Genomic DNA, 23,560 nt, shown 5'->3' on the forward strand with positions numbered 1-23,560 from the left:
CTTTTCTTCAAACTGTTCAGCCTATTCGGGACTCCTGGACTTTCCCTTGAAAAATTCCAAAAATTACCAGATTTCCCAGGAATTCCCGGTTTTCCGGGACATTTTTCCCATTGAAAATGAATTGGCCATTTTTCACCAACATTTCCACATTCAAACCATTCCACCTTTAACACATTCCACTCATTCTGGACATTCAAACTATCATTTTTCCAAGTTCCAAAAAATCCAGGAATTCACAAAATTCCCGTTTTTTTTTTTAAACCCTTTTTTTTTTTTTTTTACCCTTTATTCTGTCAACTACTCCTTCCACATTTCCTTCAACTGTTCTACCGTCAAAATATTCCTCTTAATCAGGACAAAAAAACTAAGTTGTTTTTTGAACTGTATAAATTCCCGGTTTTCCCGAAATTCCAGGAATTCCGTAATACCATTTCCCAATTCAACATTTTACTACTTCAACATTTCTCGACCAATTTGAAAAATTTCAACACCAACCATTTCAACTCATTCAGAACATTCAAGTTTGTTTTTTTACCATTTTCAAAAAAAATTCCCGCTTTTCCTGAACTTCCCAATTTTTCTGAAATTCCCATCACATTCTTCAAAGTTCCACAATTCCCACATTTTTCATCTGATTCAAACCGTTCCAACTTCAAAATAGTCAGCTTGTTTAGGAATTGTGTGCTCTACTCTAACAGTTAAAAAAAAAAATTCCCGGATTTCCCATAATTCCATCTTTATTTTTTTTTGCATTATCCCCATTCAAAATGAATTGGCCATTTTTCAAACTTCCACAATTCCCACCCTTTCAACAGATTCAAACCATTCCACCTTCAACACATTCAGCTCATCCTGGACATTCAAACTACCATTTATGAACATTCAACACATTTCCAGGAATTTCCGTTTTTTTGCTAACCTATTTCCACCTCAAGTTCGACTACTCCTTTCACATTTTTCAACCCATTTCAACCGTTCCACCGTCAAAACACTCCTCATATTCAGGAAAAAAGACAAGTTGGTTAAGGAACTAGAAAAAATCCAGGTTTTCCCGAAATTCCAGGAATTTCTCAATTAAAAACGGTAACTAACTCAACATTTATTGACCGATTTAAACAATTCCAACGCCAACCAATTCAGCTCATTCAGGACATTCATGCTCCTAATCATTTTCAAAAAAATCCAGCTTTTCCTCAAATTCCCAAATTTCCAGGAAGTTCCCATTGAAATGAATGGGACATTTTTCCAAGTTGCAAAATTCCCACATTTTTCAAACTGATCAAAGCATTCCAACACCAACACATTCCACTCATCCTGGACATTCAAACTAGCACTTTCCCAAGTTCCAAACCAAACTACGGTTTCCTTGGAAATTCAAACTTGTCAACAGTCAAACCATTCCAACATTCGAACCATTTCAGCGTTTCAACGATTTCAACATTTAAACCATTTCTACATTCATCCTACCTTCTATTAGCATTTCAGTTCAGTGTCAGCTTTTCAACATTCATACTATTCTTCCATTCACACTACATTCTGTCAGCATTTCACTTCAACTTCAGCACTGGAGCATTCACATGCAATTCCTTCAGGAATTGCTCATGTAGTTCTATTTAATTCCCCAGGTCTGGTGCTGGTGAACAGGCTCCAGGGACACATTTGACTGTTCGGACGTCGTGAAAATTGTGCGCTAAAAAGTCCCAATGAATGAGCGTGTTTGTGTTGTTGTGTTTGGCTGCTGTGGTTTTGGTCTGGACCGTGCTCTCACTTTCCAGCTCTTTCACTGACTAGCATAGCGCTGTTGTGTACAAACATACACAAAGGCTGACCCTCTCTCTTGTTTCTCTCGCAGGGACGAAGAGACCAACCGCAGGCTTAGAAATGTGAGTTTTTTGTGGTGGTAGTTGTATTATTTGATGTACGTTGTTCATAATGTTACCAGCTTCTTACATTTTGTTTCTGCCACTTCCAGGTTGTGATCACCCTTTACTGGCTGAGTAGACGAGCACAGAGCGAGCGTTCCTACAATGGACCTTACTTGAATTTCAAGGCGTTTGAGGGATTGCTGGGCATAGCGCTTCACAAGGTAACATAACATGCATAACAAAACAAGCACATACTGTGTGAGTAGGATTGCAATCCTCTTTCACAGCCACCGCATTCCTCAAAGCCTCCCTGGTATGCGGGCTATGAGCGGGAAACACGGCATAAGACATGCCAAGGGTGCCGGGTTTGAGGGGGGTCAGATTGTTAGCCTATCAGCTAACGGCTATGTTAAGCCAGACGTGACCCCAGGGCTGCACTTGGCTATTTAGATCTTGTTTACCACTTTGCACGCTGATTTTGATAGATTTGTGGACATGGAAATAAATAATAATGGTCATGAGGCAGAGATTGCCATTTCATTATTTGTATTGTTCTAAAGACAAGATAAAAACATTGAACATTGCACAAATAACTAAAATTAACTTATGGGAGAAATGTTGCATAAATGCTAAAATGCGCGAGCCGAATTTAAATGCTAGCATGCTAACAGTTAGAATGTGTCAAGCACCAAGTTATATGACTGTGAAGTGTAAGCATGTAAAATGAGCTATAAAAAAAAAAGTTCTCACGCTAATGTTAACATGCTTACATGTCAACGTCAGCATGCTAACAGTTAGCATGTGTCAAGTACCAAGTTGTGTGACTCTGAGGTGTTTGACTGCAAAAATGGTTAAAACAGTCAGCATGCTGTTGTTCGTATGCTACAATGCTAGCGTTAGCATGTGTCAAGTACCAAGTGAAATGACTCTGAGGTGTTCTGCAGTAAAATTAGCTAAAAAGTTAGCATGTGTTAGGTACCGAGTTATATGACTCAGTGGTGATCTGCTGCAAGATTGGCTAAAAAGGTTAGCATGCTAATTACAGTTAGAATGTGTCGAGTACCAAGTCGTATGACTATGAAGCGTAGGCGTGTGAAATTAGCTAAAAAAGTTATAATGCTATTGTTATTGCTAAAAGGTAGCGTGTGTCAAGTATCAAGTTATATGACTCCGAGGTATTCCGCCGCAAAATTGGCTAAAACAGTTAGCATGCTAATGATTGTATGCTAGAATGCTAAACATAAGCATGTGTCAAGTACCAAGTTAAATGACTCTGAGGTGTTCGGCTGCAAAATAGGCTAAAACAGTTAGCATGCTAATGATAGTATGTTAGAATGTTAACACTAGCATGTGTCAAGTACCAAGTTAAATGACTCTGAGGTGTTCGGCTGTACAATTGGCTAAAAAGTTAGCATGTTTCAAGTACCAAGTCATTTGACTATGAAGCGTAGGCTAGTAAAATTAGCTAAAAAAATGTATCATGCGAATGTTAACATGCTAATATGTTAATGTTAGAATGCTAACTGTTGGCATGTGTCAAGTATCAAGTTATGTGACTCTGAGGTGTTGGGCTGCAAAAATGGCTGAAACAGTTAGCATGCTAATGTTAGCAGGTGTCAAGTACCACGTTAAATGACCTTGAAGTGTTCAGCTGCAAGATTGGCTAAAAAGGTTAGCATGCTAATTACAGTTAGAATGTGTTGAGTACCAAGTCGTATGACTATGAAGCGTAGGCGTGTGAAATTAGCTAAAAAAGTTATAATGCTATTGTTATTGCTAAAAGGTAGCGTGTGTCAAGTATCAAGTTATATGACTCCAAGGTGTTCCGCCGCAAAATTGGCTAAAACAGTTAGCATGCTAATGATTGTATGCTAGAATGCTAACATAAGCATGTGTCAAGTACCAAGTTAAATGACTCTGAGGTGTTCGGCTGCAAAATAGGCTAAACAAGTTAGCATGGTAATGTTAGTAATGGTGCCTGAGGCTGAACTAATCAGTGGCTGAGCAGCCATGTTTGATTGTTGTGGTCTCATCGAGTCTAATACTGTAGTATTGCTATTTTTACTTCATTTAGCCATTTTAGTCATCTAGTCTCATACTGTAGTATTGCTATTTTTTACTTCATTTAGCCATTTTAGTCATCTAGTCTAATACTGTAGTATTGCTATTTTTACTTCATTTAGCCATTTTAGTCATCTATTCTAATACTGTAGTATTGCTATTTTTTTTAACTTCATTTAGCCATTTTAGTCATCTAGTCTAATACTGTAGTATTGCTATTTTTACTTCATTTAGCCATTTTAGTCATCTATTCTAATACTGTAGTATTGCTATTTTTTTTTACTTCATTTAGCCATTTTAGTCATCTAGTCTAATACTGTATTATTGCTATTTTTACTTCATTTAGCCATTTTAGTCATCTATTCTAATACTGTATTATTGCTATTTTTACTTCATTTAGCCATTTTAGTCATCTAGTCTAATACTGTAGTATTGCTATTTTTACTTCATTTAGCCATTTTAGTCATCTAGTCTAATACTGTAGTATTGCTATTTTTTTACTTCATTTAGCCATTTCAGTCATCTAGTCTAATACTGTAGTATTGCTATTTTTACTTCATTTAGCCATTTTAGTCATCTAGTCTTTTGATTGATTGATTGAGACTTTTATTAGTAGGTTGCACAGTGAAGTACATATTCCGTACAATTGACCACTAAATGGTAACACCCGAATAAGTTTTTCAACTTGTTTAAGTCGGGGTCCACTTAAATTGATTCATGATACAGATATATACTATATATACAATACTGTAGTATTGCTATTTTTACTTCATTTAGCCATTTTAGTCATCTAGTCTAATACTGTAGTATTGCTATTTTTACTTCATTTAGCCATTTTAGTCATCTAGTCTAATACTGTAGTATTGCTATTTTTACTTCATTTAGCCATTTTAGTCATCTAGTCTAATACTGTAGTATTGCTATTTTTACTTCATTTAGCCATTTTAGTCATCTAGTCTAATACTGTAGTATTGCTATTTTTACTTCATTTAGCCATTTTAGTCATCTAGTCTAATACTGTAGTATTGCTATTTTTACTTCATTTAGCCATTTTAGTCATCTAGTCTCATACTGTAGTATTGCTATTTTTACTTCATTTAGCCATTTTAGTCATCTAGTCTAATACTGTAGTATTGCTATTTTTACTTCATTTAGCCATTTTAGTCATCTAGTCTAATACTGTAGTATTGCTATTTTTTACTTCATTTAGCCATTTTAGTCATCTAGTCTAATACTGTAGTATTGCTATTTTTACTTCATTTAGCCATTTTAGTCATGTAGTCTAATACTGTAGTATTTCTATTTTTACTTCATTTAGCCATTTTAGTCATCTAGTCTAATACTGTAGTATTGCTATTTTTACTTCATTTAGCCATTTTAGTCATCTAGTCTAATACTGTAGTATTTCTATTTTTACTTTATTTAGCCATTTTAGTCATCTAGTCTAATACTGTAGTATTGCTATTTTTACTTCATTTAGCCATTTTTGTGTTTGAAAATGCTTAATGAAGGGCACAATAATGGCAAAAGATATGCATGTTATGTTCAGATAGTTTAGCATATATTGATTGACCTACACTATATTGCTAAAAGTATTTGTCCACCTGCCTTTACTCACATATGAACTTGAAGTGCCATCCCATGGAAAAAAATAAACATAAAAAAATGAAGTGCCATCCCATGGAATTGTCCAAAATGTTTTGGTATCCTGGAGCATTCCTCAACTTTCTCAGTCTTTTTTGCCACTTGTGCCAGCTTTTTTGAAACATGATGAGCACCCTACGCGATGAAAGCTTTGAACTTTTAAAGAAAAGAGGCGCTCAAAACACTCGCTTTTGAAGTTCCTCTGCTTTTCGTGATGTCATGAAGGACAAACATGATAAGGGACACGGCCGTAGGAGAGCTTTGTTAAAAAGAGCAGGTCTCCAAATAAAGCCGACTGCTCTTCCAACTGCAGCATCTGTCAGTCACCTGCAGACGTTGAAGCTGTAAGTTTGAATATTTGTGTTTTTCTTCAGCTTCCAGGCTAACCCAGCATGATGTGGCTGTTTAAAAATGTGAGTGTAATGTTAGCACTGTAGCTAACGTAGCTCTGCTAGCGTCGTCCTGTCCTAATGTTGTTGTATGTGATACATTTGACAAGTGCACAGGTACAGTACTGTGCCTTGATCCTGGCTACTAACCCCTTCCAAAAGGGCTGACGAAGATCGACTCGTATGAAAACCAAAGCAATTCTTCCCACAAGAAATAATATAAATCTAATAAATCCATTTCATGATTGCAAAATGAACACGAAACAGATTTTATGGAGAATAACTATAATTTTGACCAATTAAAAGTACAATTGTACTTTGCTACGAGCTCTTTATTAAATTCAATAATGTTTCTCACCTTTTTTTATCAGAGTGCTAGCACTCACAACTTTCTTTGGGCTCATGGTGGCTTATTTGGCAGTCAAATGTAATTGCATTTATAAATAAAAGGACAAAGACTTGAGTCATCAATGCATGGGATGCTTTGTTACACTTCATATTTGGCCGTGTGATAACCCCTCCATGGTAGATTAATTTCCCCGGAGTTGAGATGCTATATACAGTATTTGATGATTTTTAAGAATAATTGATCAGAATCAGCTTTATTAGCCAAGTATGTTTAGCACAAAAGGAATTTGACTTGATAGGCTGTTCTCTCTTGGTCAAAGTAAACAATACAAATGAACTTAAATAACCAACATGTGCAAGGCTAATAATAATAGTGCAGTGGGGAATCGAGCAAAGCAAAAAGATGATGAGTTAGAACATTCACAGTGACAGATCAGTAGTTCCAGAGTTTATACAGATCAAGTAGGGCTGGGCCATATGGCTGAACACTGTATCACCATAGAAGTGTTTTGTATCCATATCGATAATTGTTTATATTTTTTGTGACCTTTTGAAAATATGGACCCAGGAGTAAAATATATTAGATGTAAACATGATTATAATCCCCTCAACCTTCAAGGCAGAAAGCCAAGGAAATGTCAACACAAACATGGAAAACACTCCATCATTGTAAACAAAATAGTTAAAATCACATTGAACACGTAACATTTACCTCTTAAAATGAAGCGGCAAAAAAAAAAAGAATTTGTAAGAAATGCTTAATAGGGTGTAACAAAATAGTGCCAAGTGTTGGTGTGGTATTACCAATTACGAGACTTATTGCATCTTTAAACTGCTGACATGCCAAAAACTTGACAGTTGATACTGTTACCTGATTGGCTGCTAGCGTGTCACTCCCACTGATCAATGATCACTTCCTGCGTTGCTCCTTTAGCGAGTGCCTTTGTTCATGCAACTTCCTATTTCTTCTTCTTGTGTAAATACTGCTATATACATTGGCTGTTTTAGCAAACACATTTTTTATTGATAGCGATTATGTGTCAATCCAGATATATATTTTAATGTTGTTTCTGTATGTTTGATCGCCCAGCCCTAGTTTGAAGTCTCCATAAGACCTCCACACAGCTTTCAGAAATGCACACTTACAGTATAAACACTTCCTATGCTCTTTAAAACACTTCATACACTCAAAAACTTCGTCATTTTGACATAAAACTTGAAGGGGTCATTCTATAATTTTGCGGCCCCCATTCAAAATGTTTGCGCACCCCTGTCTTAAGAGCTTTTTTAAAATGGATGCACAATTCATGTAATATGGGACTTGTTAAGAAAGTCATTATAATAATGTTGTAATATGCGGTCCTCTCCAAGGTTTCTCATAGTCATTCACCGACGTCCCACTGGGGTGAGTTTTTCCTTGCCCGTATGTGGGCTCTGTACCGAGGATGTCGTTGTGGCTTGTACAGCCCTTTGAGACACTTGTGATTTAGGGCTATATAAATAAACATTGATTGATTGATTGATTGATAATGTTGCAAATGATCCCTCAAAAGGTGTCTTTTGGCACTTTTGGTCCCACATCCCAGAGGCTCGTGCCCAAAAAAGTTCTTCACGGGTTTTGATGCTCGATACTGAAATGAACACTCCCACCGTTCAAGTGAAATATCTTTCATTCTCCTCATACTGGAGATAAATATTATAACAGCTTGTAACAATGTTTTATTTTATTTTTTTCTCACAATCAGCGTTTCTGTGTGTGTTTGTTGGACAGGCTCTCCAAGACGGTCAGAAGGACGTTAGAGACAGCAGTTTTTCAGATAACTGGTACTCTGAGCAGCCGCTAGGAGGACGAGGAGGAGGAGGAGGAAGAGGAGGACACAGGAGAGACGACTCCCTGGACAGCTTGGACTCTCTGGGGTCACAACCTCACAGCCTCTCATCGGACGCCACCCTCAAAGGCAGCAGTGAGGGTAAGGAGATTATTTGGAATGTTGCCTACCATTCACAATCCCTATGTAAGACAAGAACACATGTTTGTCTTTTTTTCTTGCATTCTAATTGGTAATATACTGCAAGTACGAGGTGGAACAATGCAGCTAATTGGAGTCATCTATTGCACCCATAAAGCCCACTAAAAGAACATGCAACATTTACATGTCGTGACCTTAATTTTAAGTATTTCATTAAGTAATTAAGAATTAGCCATATTGGTATTATAAGCGTTAATGCAGAGGAACTACTTTTAGCGGCGCCGTGATCACAGCGAGCTAACTAGCTTATGTTGCTATTGACATGCCGAGCCGGTGAGCTGCTGCATCGCCTCTGAGCTGGTGAAAGTTAATTCTAGATTATAAATTGTTTCTCTAACTTGTACAGTAGAAGGTTGTGGCCATAAAACTGAGAAGTTGGTCAACTTTGACATTCAACTTAGACCCGGAGACAACGAGAAAGACATGAAAAAAAAACGCTCGTTTGCAGCCGCCTTTTTTCACCTGCGTGGAAATTGTGAATAATTCTTCATCTAAGCGGAAAGATATAAACATATCATCAGTGCGTGTGCCTCACAATACGAAGGTCCTGGGTTCAATCCCGGGCTGGGGATCTTTCTGTGTGGAGTTTGCATGTTCTCCCCGTGACTGCGTGGGTTCCCTCCGGGTACTCCGGCTTCCTCCCACCTCCAAAGACATGCACCTGGGGATAGGCCCCTCCCACCTCCAAAGACATGCACCTGGGGATAGGCCCCTCCCACCTCCAAAGACATGCACCTGGGGATAGGTTGATTGGCAGCACTAAATGGCCCCTAGTGTGTGAATGTGAGTGTGAATGTTGTCTGTCTATCTGTGTTGGCCCTGTGATGAGGTGGCGACTTGTCCAGGGTGTACCCCGCCTTCCGCCCGAATGCAGCTGGGATAGGCTCCAGCACCCCCGCGACCCCGAAAGGGACAAGCGGTAGAAAATGGTTGGATGGATGGAGTCAGCATCCCAGTGAGAGCAGACATTGTGCAGTAAGTGATTGTTTTATTATGTTCATAGTTTCTATTTCTTGTTCAGCACTTAACAATACTGCTGCTTGTTGTATCTGCTTATCCATCAGCTTCTTAAACGTGTAGCTCATCCTCCTTATATTCATGCTCAAAAATATATGAGGCTCTGGATCATTATTTGTCCCAAAGTAGTCGTCGTTGTCTCTCACGAAGTCTGCCATGATTGTTGTTGTTGATGTTGAAGGGAAAAGCAGACAATGTGACGCGTCTGTGAAGTTAATACACTGCAATATGCTTGAAATGACCGACATATATAAATATGACATGTTATTATTCATGTCTCCGTTACTACATGACATATATACTTACAGCATGTACCGTATATAAAACGATGATGGAGGTTTTTGGGTGTTTTTAGGGCACTTTATGAATAGAGCGACTCCCTTTACCTCCATTGTTACTTGCTAGCATTTAATTATGAGTTAGAAGGCATGCAATAAGAAAAACATGTGTGTTCTGGTCCCACATAAGGCTTGTGAATGATAAAGTTCCAAAATAAAGTGCAGTTCCCCTTTAAAGCTGTTAGAACAGCCCACAGCATGTTCTCTCTTCTCTTTTTTCCCACAAGCCCATCATCAATATTGAACTTTTTCTGCCTCAAATATTTATACTCTTAAAGAGTGGATGTTTGGGGTAAAACAAACAGCTGCTGCCCTCTAGTGGTTTGCTACTGTAGGGGACATTTTATTTGTTGACAAGTGCAACTGAGGAGAAGTCACCGATGATTATTTAGCACGAGAAACATTTTAAAAAAGACATTGGAAAAAGTGACCCGAATCCGTCCTGCATCCACTCCCAAATAATCCCAAACCGCATCCACTAACCCACCCCCGCAAGACCGGGGCAGTGAGACATTCCACAATCCTCCTCCACACTGACTTGTAAATGAAGAAGCTTCCAAAAGTGCCAGAATACACTTTTCTTCTTCTCTTTGTTTCTTTTGGGACAGCCAAGATGGCAGTTAATCTTCCACAGCCCACAGAAGACACCAGTGACACATCAAATGTTAAACCAGGACAGAAATAACACAGAAAGGCTGTGTCTACCATTGAATACCTCTCGCCTCAGTACACTTCAATAAGTGTACTGAGTACAGTACACTGTGTACTGAGTTCCTCAGTCGGCACATTTTGTCATCGCGCACTTAACTTTTTATTGTTGAATTGCAAGGAGGGGTGTCCTAATACCATTTTTTAATTCCCAATACGATACCGATATTGGATTAGGGTTGTACAGTATACCGGTATTGTTATAGTATTGTTTTAGCTACTTCTAAATCACTAATCTTCGCCTCCGTGGCGACAAATGAACTAAGTTTCTTACAAGTATCATTATCACGGCAGGACGAGGAATAGCTAAACATGCTTCACTACACACCGTAGCTCACCCGCGTCAAAATGTAAACAAATGCCATTGGTGGATCTACACCTAACATCCACTGTAATGATACCAAGTACAGGAGCGTATCTAGGCAATACTACTATGATTACATCCATATTTTTTAGCATCACAAAATTGTTTCCGTTTAAAAAAAAATGTATATTATGTTTATAAACTCAGGAAATATGTCCCTGGACACATGAGGACTTTGAATATGACCAATGTATGATCCTGTAACGACTTGGTGATATCATCCAAAACTAATGTAAAGCATCCAAACAAAAGAAGAATAAGTGATTATTACATTTTAACAGAAGTGTAGATAGAAATGTTAAAAGAGAAAGTAAGCAGAAATTAACAGTAAATGAACAAGTAGATTAATAATTTATTTTCTACCACTTGTTCTTAATAATTTTGACAAAATAATAGAATGGAAAATGACACAATATGTTACTGCATACGTCAGCAGACTAATTAGGAGTCTTTGTTTGTTTACTTACTACTAAAAGACAAGTTGTCTTGTATGTTCACTATTTTATTTAAGGACAAACTTGAAATAATAAACATATGTTTAATGTACCCTAAGATTTTTAGTCAAAATAAAGCCAATAATGCCATTTTTTGTGGTCCCCTTTATTTAGAAAAGTATCAAAAAGTACCGAGAAGTATCAAAATACATTTTGGTACCGGAACAACACTTTTGGAGTCTTGAGTAATTTCCGATACGATTTGAGCAGTTGTATTATTCTGTAGTGTGGAATGTTAGAAAAGGTATGAAAAACATTTGTTTTAGTTATTTATCAATAACCGTCTGGAATGGACCTAACCTGCCTTTACGTTGAAGTGGAGTGGTAATTGTTTAGATATAGCTCATTAAGTTAAACTCATCATGACGCAAAAAAATGTAATGTTGCAGTCACGTTTGTTACTGGATACTTTTTAAGACTTTGTATCTGTAAGTAATATGCAGCCGTAATTATTTGATACTTGATTTGACACATGTCCTTATTGTTCAATTATGCACCATTGTTACGTATGTCTTGCTTGTGCGCTATTGTTTGCTTAGCTGTTGTGTAGCTGCTAGCTCCTACTAGCCTATAACCTCCCATGTTTAAGTTAAGTTAAAGTCCCAACGATTGTCACACACACACTAGGTGTGGTGAAATTTGTATTTGACCCATCCCCATATTCACCCCCTGGGAGGTGAGGGGAGCAGTGAGCAGCAGCGTGCGCCACGCTCGGGAATCATTTGGTGATTTAACCCCCAATTCCAACCCTTGATGCTGAATGCCAAGCAGGGAGGTAATGGCTCCCATTTTTTGTAGTCGTTGGTATGACTCAGCCGGGGTTTGAACTCGCAACCTCCCCATCTCAGGGTGGACACTCTAACCCCTAGGCCACTGAAATACAAGAAAAGACCAACCTTGTGGATCCAAATGGAGGACATCCAGATTTTAACTTTAGATGTTTGAACAAGATTTTAGCTGCAAGCCCACATAATCCGACGCTTGTTTTATGCTCGTATCGAACCAATATCCGATATCAATATCGGATCGGGACCACTTGAGTTGGCCCCTCCTTTTCCACTAAGTAGTATAGATGGTGACTTTTACGGCGTGTCAATGATTGCGTATTCACCATTTTTGAAGTGCTATCATTTTTCTGACACCGCATTGTGGCTCTGTTATTCAACCCCCAAAGTCAGGTAGACTTGAAATTTCTCATACAGCTAACATGCCAAAAAACAACAACACTTACTTTAGGGGTGTTAAGCCAAATCACCTTTCAGGGACTGACAAGCACACGTGTGGAAAGTTGGATCAAGATTATTGGAAAGACATGGCCGCCATCAAGTAACCTATTAGCTAATCTTCCATAAATTATTAGTAATTTGTCAAATTAATGTAAAAGTTTGCAGATATTTTTTATTACATGTGTGTTTATATTTTTGGACTGACCAAGTGACCTAATACTCGCAGTGTGTATTTGTATGAATGGAGGACATTGACCATTGGCTCGCTGACAACAAGCTATCCATCCACTTGGGTAAAACAGAATCCATCCTGTTTGGGTCCCACATCAACCTTAACAAAGTCAATGACTTCACCATAAAAGTGGGTGCCATTGTTATCACCAGGAAAGATGAGGTCACCTACCTAGGTTCCATTCTAGAGGCTAACCTTTCCTGTGATAAAATGGCAACCAAGGTAATCCAAAAGGTTAACCAACGAACAAGATTTCTCTACAGAATCTCCTCTCTGGTCAACAAAAGCACCATGAGGATTCTGGCGGGAACTTTCGTTCAACCCTTTTTCCATTACGCATGCACCTCCTGGTACCCTAGCACCTCCAAAACCCTCAAATCTAAACTCCAAACATCTCAGAACAAGCTAGTCAGATTACTTCTAGACCTCCACCCCAGATCCCACCTCACTCCTACCCACTTCTCTAAAGTGGGCTGGCTCAAGGTGGAGGACAGAGTTAAACAACTTGCACTGAGCCTAGTCTATAAAATCCACTACACCTCCCTGATACCGAAGTACATGTCAAACTACTTCCTTAACGTAAATGACCGCCATAACCACAACACCAGGGGGAGCTCCACTAACCACGTTAAACCCAGATTCCCAACTAACAAAGGTCTTAACTCATTCTCTTTCTATGCCACATCAATGTGGAATGCGCTCCCAACAGGTGTAAAAGAAAGGGCATCTCTATCCTCCTTCAAAACCGCAATAAAAGTTCACCTCCAGGCAGCTACAACCCTAAACTAACACCCTCCCCGGATTGCTAATAATCAAATGTAAACAATCAAATGCAGATACTTTTTCTTATGCCTTCTGATCTCTCTCTTTCTCTCTCTCTCTCTCTCTCTCTCTCTCTACGTCCACTACTTGCTGTCCATATCCTACCCCCCCCCCCCCTCCACACCCCTGATTGTAAATAATGTAAATAATTCAATGTGATTATCTTGTGTGATGACTGTATTATGATGATAGTATATATGATAGTATATATCTGTACCATGAATCAATTTAAGTGGACCCCGACTTAAACAAGTTGAAAAACTTATTGGGGTGTTACCATTTAGTGGTCAATTGTACGGAATATGTACTGTACTGTGCAACCTACTAATAAAAGTCTCAATCAATCAATCAATCAAAACCACACCCTGTAGGGGGCGCCACCAATGTCCTGTAAATAAACCTCGGTGTCTTCACCATCCGTCCACCTTTCCAGGTTGTTGCAGCGACGCCGAGGCAGACGCAGCCTTCAAGATGGCCGACAAGAAAGAATCGCTCCAGTACCGCCGCTCTCTAGTCGTCACGCCAAAGGTCACCACCCAGTTCAACCAGTTCCTGCCCTCTAAGAACAAGACTTCAGGGTACGTGCCCGCTCCCCTGAGGAAGAAGCAGGCCGATCGCAATAACGACAACCGTCGCAGTTTGGTCAACCCGGTGTTCGAGGACGAAGCCCCGCTAACCAGGTACTGGTCTTTGAGCTTTTTTACTGGTGTTAGAATGTTGTTGACCTGGTTGGTCCTGCTGTTGTTTCCTTGCCCGGTGGTGCCCTCAGTGACACCGGGTCTCCCCCTGAAAAAAGTTGCCCATCCCCAAGCGCTCACCAGCAGTGGGTTTTCGAAAGCGACTCCGACTCAGACCGGCCGGACCCCGATCTTGTTCTGGATGACTTGGCTAGCAGACGCTTCCAAAGTCCCTCGCCGGCGCCCCCCGCCAACTTCTCCGTGCCCGTGGTCCCTACAGGGGCGGCCAGAGCGACGGTCTCTGCTGTGCCTCAGCAAAACGTGGCCTGCCTCAGGTCAGAGAAGCCGCGGTGTGGTTGTGTTACGGCGATCATCGTAACAACGGGCGACATCTTTGGACTTCGTGCTAACAATGCTGTGGTTTTGTTGGCTTGACTTTCCGCTGCTCCGTCTTCATTTGCCTCGTTTTAATCCGCTTCGTTTGGTTTCAAGCTTGCGTTGGCTCCAGGATCCTCCTCTTCCCCGTCTTGAGTGCCTGGTGTGCCGTGACTGCCTAACTCCAACCAAATGCTTTCATGCGTGTGATTGCGCCGTCTCTCTCAAGCAGCCTCGGCCATGGCGAGGAACCGAGGGCGCAGCGCCGCTCCGCGGTGTCCACCGACAGCCTTTTCAGGGACATATACGACGACTCCGAGGATGAAGACGACGATGTGGGCTACGCCGACCCCGTTCAGGACGACCTGTACGCCCGCAAAATGGGAGTAAAACCCCCAGCAACCGGCGGTGTCGGCGTCCTGTACCACAAGTTCTTACCAAAGCTCTGGACGCCGGCGGAGGATGTTCGCATCCAGAAGATCAGGCAGGGCTCCCAGAGGAGGCCTTGGTACAAGAAGATGCAAGGGTTCAGGTGTGTTAGGGAACAAACATAAGACACTCACAGGACGCTGGATTGGCCGCAGAATCTAAGGAGATCCAATACATGACGGTCATTTTTCCCGTCCAGTAAAACATCGGAAAAAGGTCAGTCGTTATATGTAAGGTTCTGAGATTCATACATGTAAACCAATTGGGTCAGAGCTTTTCTTCCTGTCACTCACACACGCAGAGACCCAACAGAAAAGAGGGTTAGCAAGTTAGCAAACAACAGAGAAGGACTGTTATGATCATTTTAAGACTATGCCGATCGATAAAGCCAACAAACCCAAACAAACACTTCTTCAAGTGGGCTTTTCTTCCTGTCACTCACAGAGACCCACTCAGATAGAGTGTGCTAACACTCTTTTATAATGGGTTAGCAAACAACTATATTATAATACATTTTCATTGTTTGATTTAAAAAGAAAAAATTGGTCTTAAAATATATTTGAGCAAAACTGGGTTAGCAAACAACAGAGAGGGAAATTTTATGATCCTTTAAAGATAACTGATCGATCAATCAGAATCCTCCAACAACTGTCTTGTGGCTAAGAAATGTGATGTACTTTTGATTTAATTGTAAATTAGTTATTTTACTGATAATGGGAAGACAAATTTAGTCCAAGGATAGTTTATATACGGGGGTCTGGAGATTTTATATATGCAAACACAAATACTCCTCAAGCAAGCTTTTCTTCCTGTCACTCACACACACAGACACACACCGATTAATCAACGATCAATAAAGCAGAATAAAATCAAAATCAATCAAAACTTTGTTTATAAATAAAGAGCTTTTCATCAAAGAAATGCAACACAAAGTGCTTTACAGACTTAAAAACAATACCCCGATGACCCAGATCCCCCATCATCACACACACACACACACACACACACACATATGAACAAATGAATGCATGGCTGAGTACAGAGGAGACATGTGAGTAAACACTATCACAAGAGCCATCTGCACCACACCATGGCCACCAGCATGCTGACACATCACGGCCGATAACCCCTCATGAATGCTGGAAAGTAAAAATAATATAACCAGTAAAATAGTACAAACCATGGGTAGAGAAAAAGGATAAAATACAAGTAAGACATATGAAGATAAAAAAGAAATATACAGTAAATATATAATAGATAAATACAACTAAATAAAGAAGAATTAAAGCAGCTAATAAAGATGACATACTTTTTTTTGAATCCACCGTTATTTCACAGATATTAAAATACTTAATTTATTTTTTAATATTTGATTGGCAACACTTAATTGGACCTAGTGTGTGAATGTTGTCTGTCTATCTGTGTTGGCCCTGCGATGAGGTGGCGACTTGTCCAGGGTGTACCCCGCCTTCCGCCCGAATGCAGCTGAGATAGGCTCCAGCGACCCCGAAAGGGACAAGCGGTAGTAAATGGATGGATGGATGGATGGATGGTGTTAAAAAATATTTGAGCAAAAACAAGTCCTAAAAAGGAGGCTATTCAGAGTCTTGAAACCCAAGTATGGATAAAATATTTCAACCTTTTCCGCTTTTATTAATCCCAGAGGACTTTTCATCTACTGATTGTCACATCTGATGCGCACTACAACCACCTTCATGAACATAAACCAGTGGGCCAGTGTCATCGTGGATGAAAACTGAGCAGAATTCCCATCCTGTGTTGGATCTCATTAGATTATTGCAGGTGTACCTAATGAAGTGGCTTGTTTCCTGGCTTCCATTTCCTCCCAGTCACATTTCCTCCCCGTCACATTTCCTCCCAGTCACATTTCCTCCCCGTCACATTTCCTCCCAGTCACATTTCCTCCCCGTCACATTTCCTCCCAGTCACATTTCCTCCCCGTCACATTTCCTCCCAGTCACATTTCCTCCCCGTCACATTTCCTCCCCGTCACATTTCCTCCCAGTCACATTTCCTCCCAGTCACATTTCCTCCCAGTCACATTTCCTCCCCGTCACATTTCCTCCCCGTCACATTTCCTCCCCGTCACATTTCCTCCGCGTCACATTTCCTCCCCGTCACATTTCCCCTGACATTCAATACTTGTCTGCTCCAATTTTTCACTTTCTACGATTCCTTGCTAACCTTCCTCTCTCTCTCCTTCATGGCCACTCTTCCTTCTCGCTTCACCTTCTGATCCTGGGCCTCAGCCACGACCAGTCTGCCTCCTCGTCGGATGATTCCGACCCCGGTGCCTCCAGCCCCTCCCCCTCTTGCGCCCCCTCGCACAAGACCGCCGCTGTCGTGCACGGCAAAAGGTCCTTACTGCTGCATGATGTCGGTCGGATGCTGGATCTAGACAGAGTACCCGACATAAATAAATACTAGTTGTCTTCTATTGGCTGATACAGAGGTCTTCAACGAGGGCTCCGTGACTCTTAGGGGGTCTGCAGAGGTACTGATTGATTAGACTTTTAAAAAGATATAATTCCTTATAATCACACCGCAGTTTTCCAACACAGAATAGAGTAGTTTAGAAATGGCAGTGACTATGAACACGAATAATTATATTATCTTCATGCTAGTGTTCTAGTTGCCACTTATCGATTAGCAACCCGAAAGCTGCCAGCTGACTATTAGCAGACTACTGGAAATCTAGCGATTAGCGTGCTAGTTGCCAGTTAGCAATCAGCAGACTAGTTGCAAGCCAAGGGAATAGCCCGCTAATTGCCACCCAGCGATTTCCGGCACTGGCTGCCAGCTGGATATTAGCAAGCTCATGGCCAGCTAGAGATTACCATGCTAGTTTTCAGCAAGCACTTAGCGGGCTTAGTTGCCAGCTGACGTTTAGCAAACTAGTGGCCAGCTAGGAATTAGCGTTGTGGTTGACAATTAGCAATTAGCACAGTAATTCCAGGCTAGGGATCAATGCGATAGTTGCCAGCCATCAATTTCCGGCCATTGCTGGCGAATAGAAAGATTGATTAGCATGCTAGTTGCCAGCTAGCACTTAGCGGCCCTAGTTGCCAGCTGGCGATTTACAAGCTAGTTGCCAGCTCGCGATTAGCATGCCTGCTAGTTGACGGCTGGCAATTAGCACTCTTGATGCCAACTAGTGATTAGCACGCTGGTTGCCAGCCAGCTATTAGCTGCGATTTTCTGTATTATTTGAATATCTTATTATTGTACAATAACTGTTACTTTTAGGACAGTTTTAAGTTCAAACACAATTGTATACAAGATGTATTAATAGGGGGGGCCTGCTCTGTCTCTACGTCAGTTTGGAGGTCCTTGACCTGGTAACCGTTGAAGACCCCTGGTCTTGACCTGGTAACCGTTGAAGACCCCTGGTCTTGACCTGGTAACCGTTGAAGACCCCTGGTCTTGACCTGGTAACCGTTGAAGACCCTTGGTCTTGACCTGGTAACCGTTGAAGACCCCTGGTCTAATATTGTAATTTAAGCAGCTCTCTTATGCTGGGAAATCACTAACATCCAATGATTTTGTTTCATGGCATAAAAACTGGCCAAATGATTTAATCCACACATGAAATAGCTTTAAATATGCAATATGGACAAAAGTATTGGGTCAGGTGGCCATTCCACAGCTGTGTGTGCAATTTATTTGAATAATAATGATGTCTGCTATGCTTTGGCAGACGTGCTAGCACACATGTAACAGAGACACCCTCAAAGTTTTAGGAACTTTAAAGCCAAATGATCGGAGATTGACGGACAATTAGTTGCTACATCCCGCCCACGCAAAGACGTTTAGCTTGATGGCGGCCATGTTTTTCAACCAATCCCGCTGAAATTTTACACGCTCGTGCTCGCCAGTCCCCGAAAGGTGTGCACAAAAGTTCGTGTTGATCCGGCTTAACACAAAACTAAAGTTGGTCTTTTAAGGAGCGGTTTGAGAAGTCGTTCTGACTTTAAACGTTGCATTTTAATAACAGCGCCACCATGTGGCGAATTTGTCACAAAGATAAGGGCAACACATGTTTTGACACATTTTTACACAGAAAGTCCAACAGGTCACATGGTTGACAGCCCTGGTCTAGTCCCAAGACTTTTGTCCACATAGGGTATCTCCTGTCAGATCCGCCCTCCCACCAATTCTTGACCTTCAGTCCACATGCATGCACTCATCACCTCTCTGTCCTTGTCTCTCTTGCTGCCTCCTCCTGTAGTCCGCCTATGCACCCACACCCCCCCTCCACCACCCACTTAGAGGCCCCGCCTCTGGTTTTCCCCCCAGTGGACCCCACCGCCGGTCCCAGACTGGTCAAATGCCAGAAGTGGCCCCTGCTCGGGCGCCAAGACCCCCGCGAGCCGCCTGATCCCATAGATTACGAGAGCATTATCCCCGACTTGGAGAACGACGACATGTTTGCGAGGCGGACCCTCGCCTTCCAGTCCAACGCGGAGCTGGCGAGGGTCAAGACCCCGTTGTCTGCGAGGCGGCGCCTGTGGACGTCCGAGGAACAGCTCAATATCGTCACCCAGCGTCACGACGCCAACATGGAGGACGAGGACTTCCCGGACATCGAGCAGGACGACCTGGTCCAGCATAAGGAGAAAATCCGTCAAGCTCACCAAAGACGACCCCTCTCCGGCGCCCCGGACAACTACTCCCCGATGCCGGTCCCCGAGCCGTGGGACCTCCCCGCGGATCTGAAGACCCGACTCCTGTGCCCGCCGTGCCCTCTCACTCGGCAGGGCTCCGCGCATAAATCCGTCAAAAAGGAGGCGTGTCCCGAATCGGACGACATGCTGGTGCGAAAGTTTACCGCGTGTTCGCAGAAGAGCTCGGCCAATCAGTCGAGCCCCTCCATGCCGACTTCCTGTAGCGACGGCGACCTGCAGAGGTGGCGCGATATCAGAGAGGCCAGTCAGCTGAGATATAAGAAGAGGCGCATGGTAGAAATGCTAGCCGCTCTCAAGCTGTAGACTTAGACAAACTTTAATGATCTGTAGCTTTTAGCTCGTGGAAATATTTGTTGTTTGGAACTTCTAAATACACCGGAGCACGTTTATGTCGAGGATACCAACTTGTTCTTTTACACTAAAAATTGCCCGCTTAAGTTGACATGGACATACCTCTTTTGTCGACATAAAATCTGAAATTCTGAATAATCAACAACGCCCGTCATTGTCGCTCGCACGTTTTTTTTTTGCAAAAAAGCTGTGAAACGTTTCAAATATTTAATCAAGATTAATTACATTTTGCTCATAGTTAACTTAGAAATAATCGCGATTAATCACAGATGGATATCATTAATAAGTGTACCCGAGACAGACAATTATTTTTGCTTTAATGAAACATGTTTTAAACGTTATGCTTTTTAATCAGCTCCAAAAAAAAAAAGGACATGAACACACTTTTAATGGTAATAAAAAATATTACCTGCAGTGTGTTGGTGTCTTGCCAGATTTTTGTTTTTTGTAGGAATGTATAATTTGTATTCCTGCTTTAGAAGCACTTGCCAAGAGAGGGGAGGAGCTACAGCATCTTTATATACCAGGTTCACGCATTAATAACATCAAATGTGGATTGTTACGAACATGCTTTGATTGGCAAATATGTTTGCTAATGTAATCTGTGATATTTCCACCTGAATAAATGCTTCTTATATTCTGTACATTACATGTCTATTTATTAATAACATGTCATATTCAGCCTGCTAATCTTTCCAAAATTGAGGACTATCATCCAGAACAAGTTATAAAAAAAATATACACTTTATTTCAGCCTACCAAAAAATCTCCCATATCTTCCCAACTGTCGTACTAGCATTTGTTTAGGTAGAACTATCACAGATTACATCACAAAACATATTTGACAAAGCATGATCGTAAATGTAAGACATTTTTATTTTGTGAGTGAAGTTAGACCGGATGTGAAGCATAGCACTTTTATTCTGAAGGCAGAAGTGTGTGATAGGTTTGAGAAGGTGTCTTGACATGTTTTGACGACGGACCTTACTGTTTGCAATAAAAAAGTGACTCAAAATGATGTTATCAATGCACCTTAACTGTAATCTAAACACGGAAGTGAAGCTCCGCCCACCTATCTGAACAGAGCAATTTGCTCCAGTGAAGACGCTCACGGTGAAAAATAGTCTTTTCTCGTCGAAAGAACAACTTGCCATGACTTTGGAGCTGATATTTCCATAATGTACCGCTTTTTTTCCTTTTCCATTTCTGATCGCTATTTTCCCGTTTGTGGCTCATCAGTTACTAGTGAATGCGGCCAATTTTCACCCCGGCTACGGAACGGCCCGAGGGTCAAACTTTGACAGCCCAAGTCCAAATCAATAACAACATGCTAATAATAAGAAGGTTGAACCAAAGATCCTTTATTCTTTTCACTCATCAACAATTTTAGTTTTCTCCCTTTTTTCCGCAACTAACAAAATGTGCTCATTAGAAGCATTCTCTTTTGGTCTCTGGTGAAAACCACAAGTATATGTGGCTATTTTCGGTTATGTCGACATGAGTCAGCCAATCCGAGAAATGTCGACTTAAGCGGTTTTCTCTGTGTTTGAGTCTGTGCTTTGGAATTTCTTGAGCTTGTTTTGTGGTCGGAATGACTCACTATGGCAGGATTAGTGAGGAGAAACACAAACTGCTGCATGTTACTTCTTTTAAAGTGTGATTTATGAATACATCATCGGATTTACCCAAAACCCTGCAGTGCTGTTTTAGACACCGAGCTCCTATTTGATTAAAACATGTCAATTATAGGACTCTGTTTGTCAATAAAAGGGCAAAAAGGTGGTGTCACCCGGTGGCAGTAGTTACCTCAGCTGTGATTTTCAGCACCATGTGTCATCTTAACGCCCACAAAAAATGTCAAGTTGAACCCAAAATGGAATTACATTTTTCAATGTTGTGATTTTTGTTTGAATTTATAAACACACATACATATGGGTTGTTTCCTGGGGGAAACGACTATTTATCTAAAAATAAATATATATCTTTACATTGAAGGGTAACTATAAAGTTGATTATAGCAAATATTATATAGCGATTATATACTTCACATCTTTTGAATTTGAGTGTTTATGTTTGGTAAATACAATTAATAGCTTTATTTAATATAATAAAACAAAAAACAAGTTGATACTTTTGTCAGGGACTATTTAGTATATATTTTTAAAAATAAATACATTTTAAATATATTTTAATTATTTATTGTGATGTTTTTTTTGTGGGGAAAATATAACAAGTACTATTTAATGTAATCAAAGAATAGAAGGATGCAAAAAAACACTAATAAAATGGTGCTTTTCATTGAACAGTGACTGGATATGTTTATTGCAATATATGTATGGTGATGTATATTATTTTAATTCTATAATAAAATAATGTAATGAAGCAAAAATACCGGAAATGCGATGCTTTTTGTGAAACAGCGTCTTAACCGTACAATGGATGTATTATAATAAACATGACGTAATTAGTTTTTTTTAATACAAAACTATTTAATATTATAAAATAATATAATAAAGAAAAAAAGTGGATGCTTCTTACCATTATGATTATTATGGTAAATATTTTGCAAAACCTTTACTACTTATTATTTTTTAATGCATATTATATGGAGTTATAATTGATTTAAATTAAGTTATCAGAAACATTCATTCTAACAAACATTTTAATTTAATATATTTGTAAAATATACAGCACAGGCCAAAAGCTTGGACACGCCTTCTACTCATTCAATGCATTTTCTTTATGTTCATGACTATTTACATTGTAGATTGTCACATCAAAACTATGAAAGAACACATGTGGAGTTATGTACTTAACAAAAAAAGGTGAAATAACTGAAAACATGTTTTATATTCTAGTTTCTTCAAAATAGCCACCCCTTTGCTCTGATTATTGCTTTGCACACTCTTGGCATTCTCTCCATGAGCTTCAAGCACACCTGTGAAGTGAAAACTGTTTCAGGTACCTCTTGAAGCTCATGGAGAGAATGCCAAGAGTGTCCGAAAAAGTAAAAAAGAGCAAAGAGTGGCTATTTTAAAGAAACTAGAATATAACTAGGGATGTCCGATATTATCGGCCGATAAATGCGTTAAATTGTAATATCGGAAATTATCGGTATCGGTTTTTTTATTATCTGTATCGTTTTGTTTTTTTTAGGTTTTTTTTATTAAATCAACATAAAAAACACAAGATACACTTACAATTAGTGCACCAACCCAAAAAACCTCCCTCCCCCCATTTCTTTCTGTTATCAATATTCTGCTTCCTACATTATATATCAATATATATCAATACAGTCTGCAAGGGATACAGTCCGTAAGCACACATGATTGTGCGTGCTGCTGCTCCACTAATAGTACTAACCTTTAACAGTTAATGTTACTAATTTTCATTAATTACTAGTTTCTATGTAACTGTTTTTATATTGTTTTACTTTCTTTTTCATTCAAGAAAATGTTTTTAATTTAGTTATCTTATTTTATTA

General features: G+C 40.1%; 2 protein-coding genes across 10 annotated transcripts in view; both read left to right on the forward strand.

Moving 5' to 3' along the window:
- Window positions 1-23,560, forward strand: part of lmo7a (LIM domain 7a) — a 138,059-nt gene that overhangs the window by 77,038 nt on the left and 37,461 nt on the right. For 7 of the 8 annotated variants that reach the window (XR_009827596.1, XM_062061796.1, XM_062061792.1 and 4 more), the window contains 4 exons: window positions 1,853-1,883; window positions 1,973-2,086; window positions 8,079-8,277; window positions 13,972-14,218. Coding sequence is in view for 7 of the 8 variants with exons in the window: in XM_062061796.1 (XP_061917780.1) it covers window positions 1,853-1,883; window positions 1,973-2,086; window positions 8,079-8,277; window positions 13,972-14,218 (591 nt within the window). In the remaining variant the exon portion in view is untranslated. Of the gene's footprint in view, window positions 1-1,852; window positions 1,884-1,972; window positions 2,087-5,795; window positions 5,915-8,078; window positions 8,278-13,971; window positions 14,219-23,560 lie in introns of those variants that run through there. The other variant, XM_062061797.1, reaches the window with a different exon arrangement.
- On the forward strand, window positions 14,670-22,332 carry LOC133659077 (LIM domain only protein 7-like). 2 transcript variants are annotated; one of them, XM_062061799.1, is made up of 3 exons: window positions 14,670-15,122; window positions 17,290-17,397; window positions 19,269-22,332. In XM_062061799.1, the coding sequence occupies exons 1-3, from the start codon at window positions 14,791-14,793 to the stop codon at window positions 20,026-20,028; spliced, it is 1,200 nt and encodes a 399-aa protein (XP_061917783.1). In that variant the 5' UTR covers window positions 14,670-14,790; the 3' UTR covers window positions 20,029-22,332. The 2 variants fall into 2 exon arrangements, with proteins under 2 accessions (XP_061917783.1, XP_061917782.1); XM_062061798.1 differs by lacking the exon at window positions 14,670-15,122 and having other exon boundaries at window positions 15,149-17,397.

This window comes from Entelurus aequoreus, linkage group LG10 (assembly GCF_033978785.1).
Source record: "Entelurus aequoreus isolate RoL-2023_Sb linkage group LG10, RoL_Eaeq_v1.1, whole genome shotgun sequence".
Classification (NCBI taxonomy): Eukaryota; Metazoa; Chordata; class Actinopteri; order Syngnathiformes; family Syngnathidae; genus Entelurus; species Entelurus aequoreus.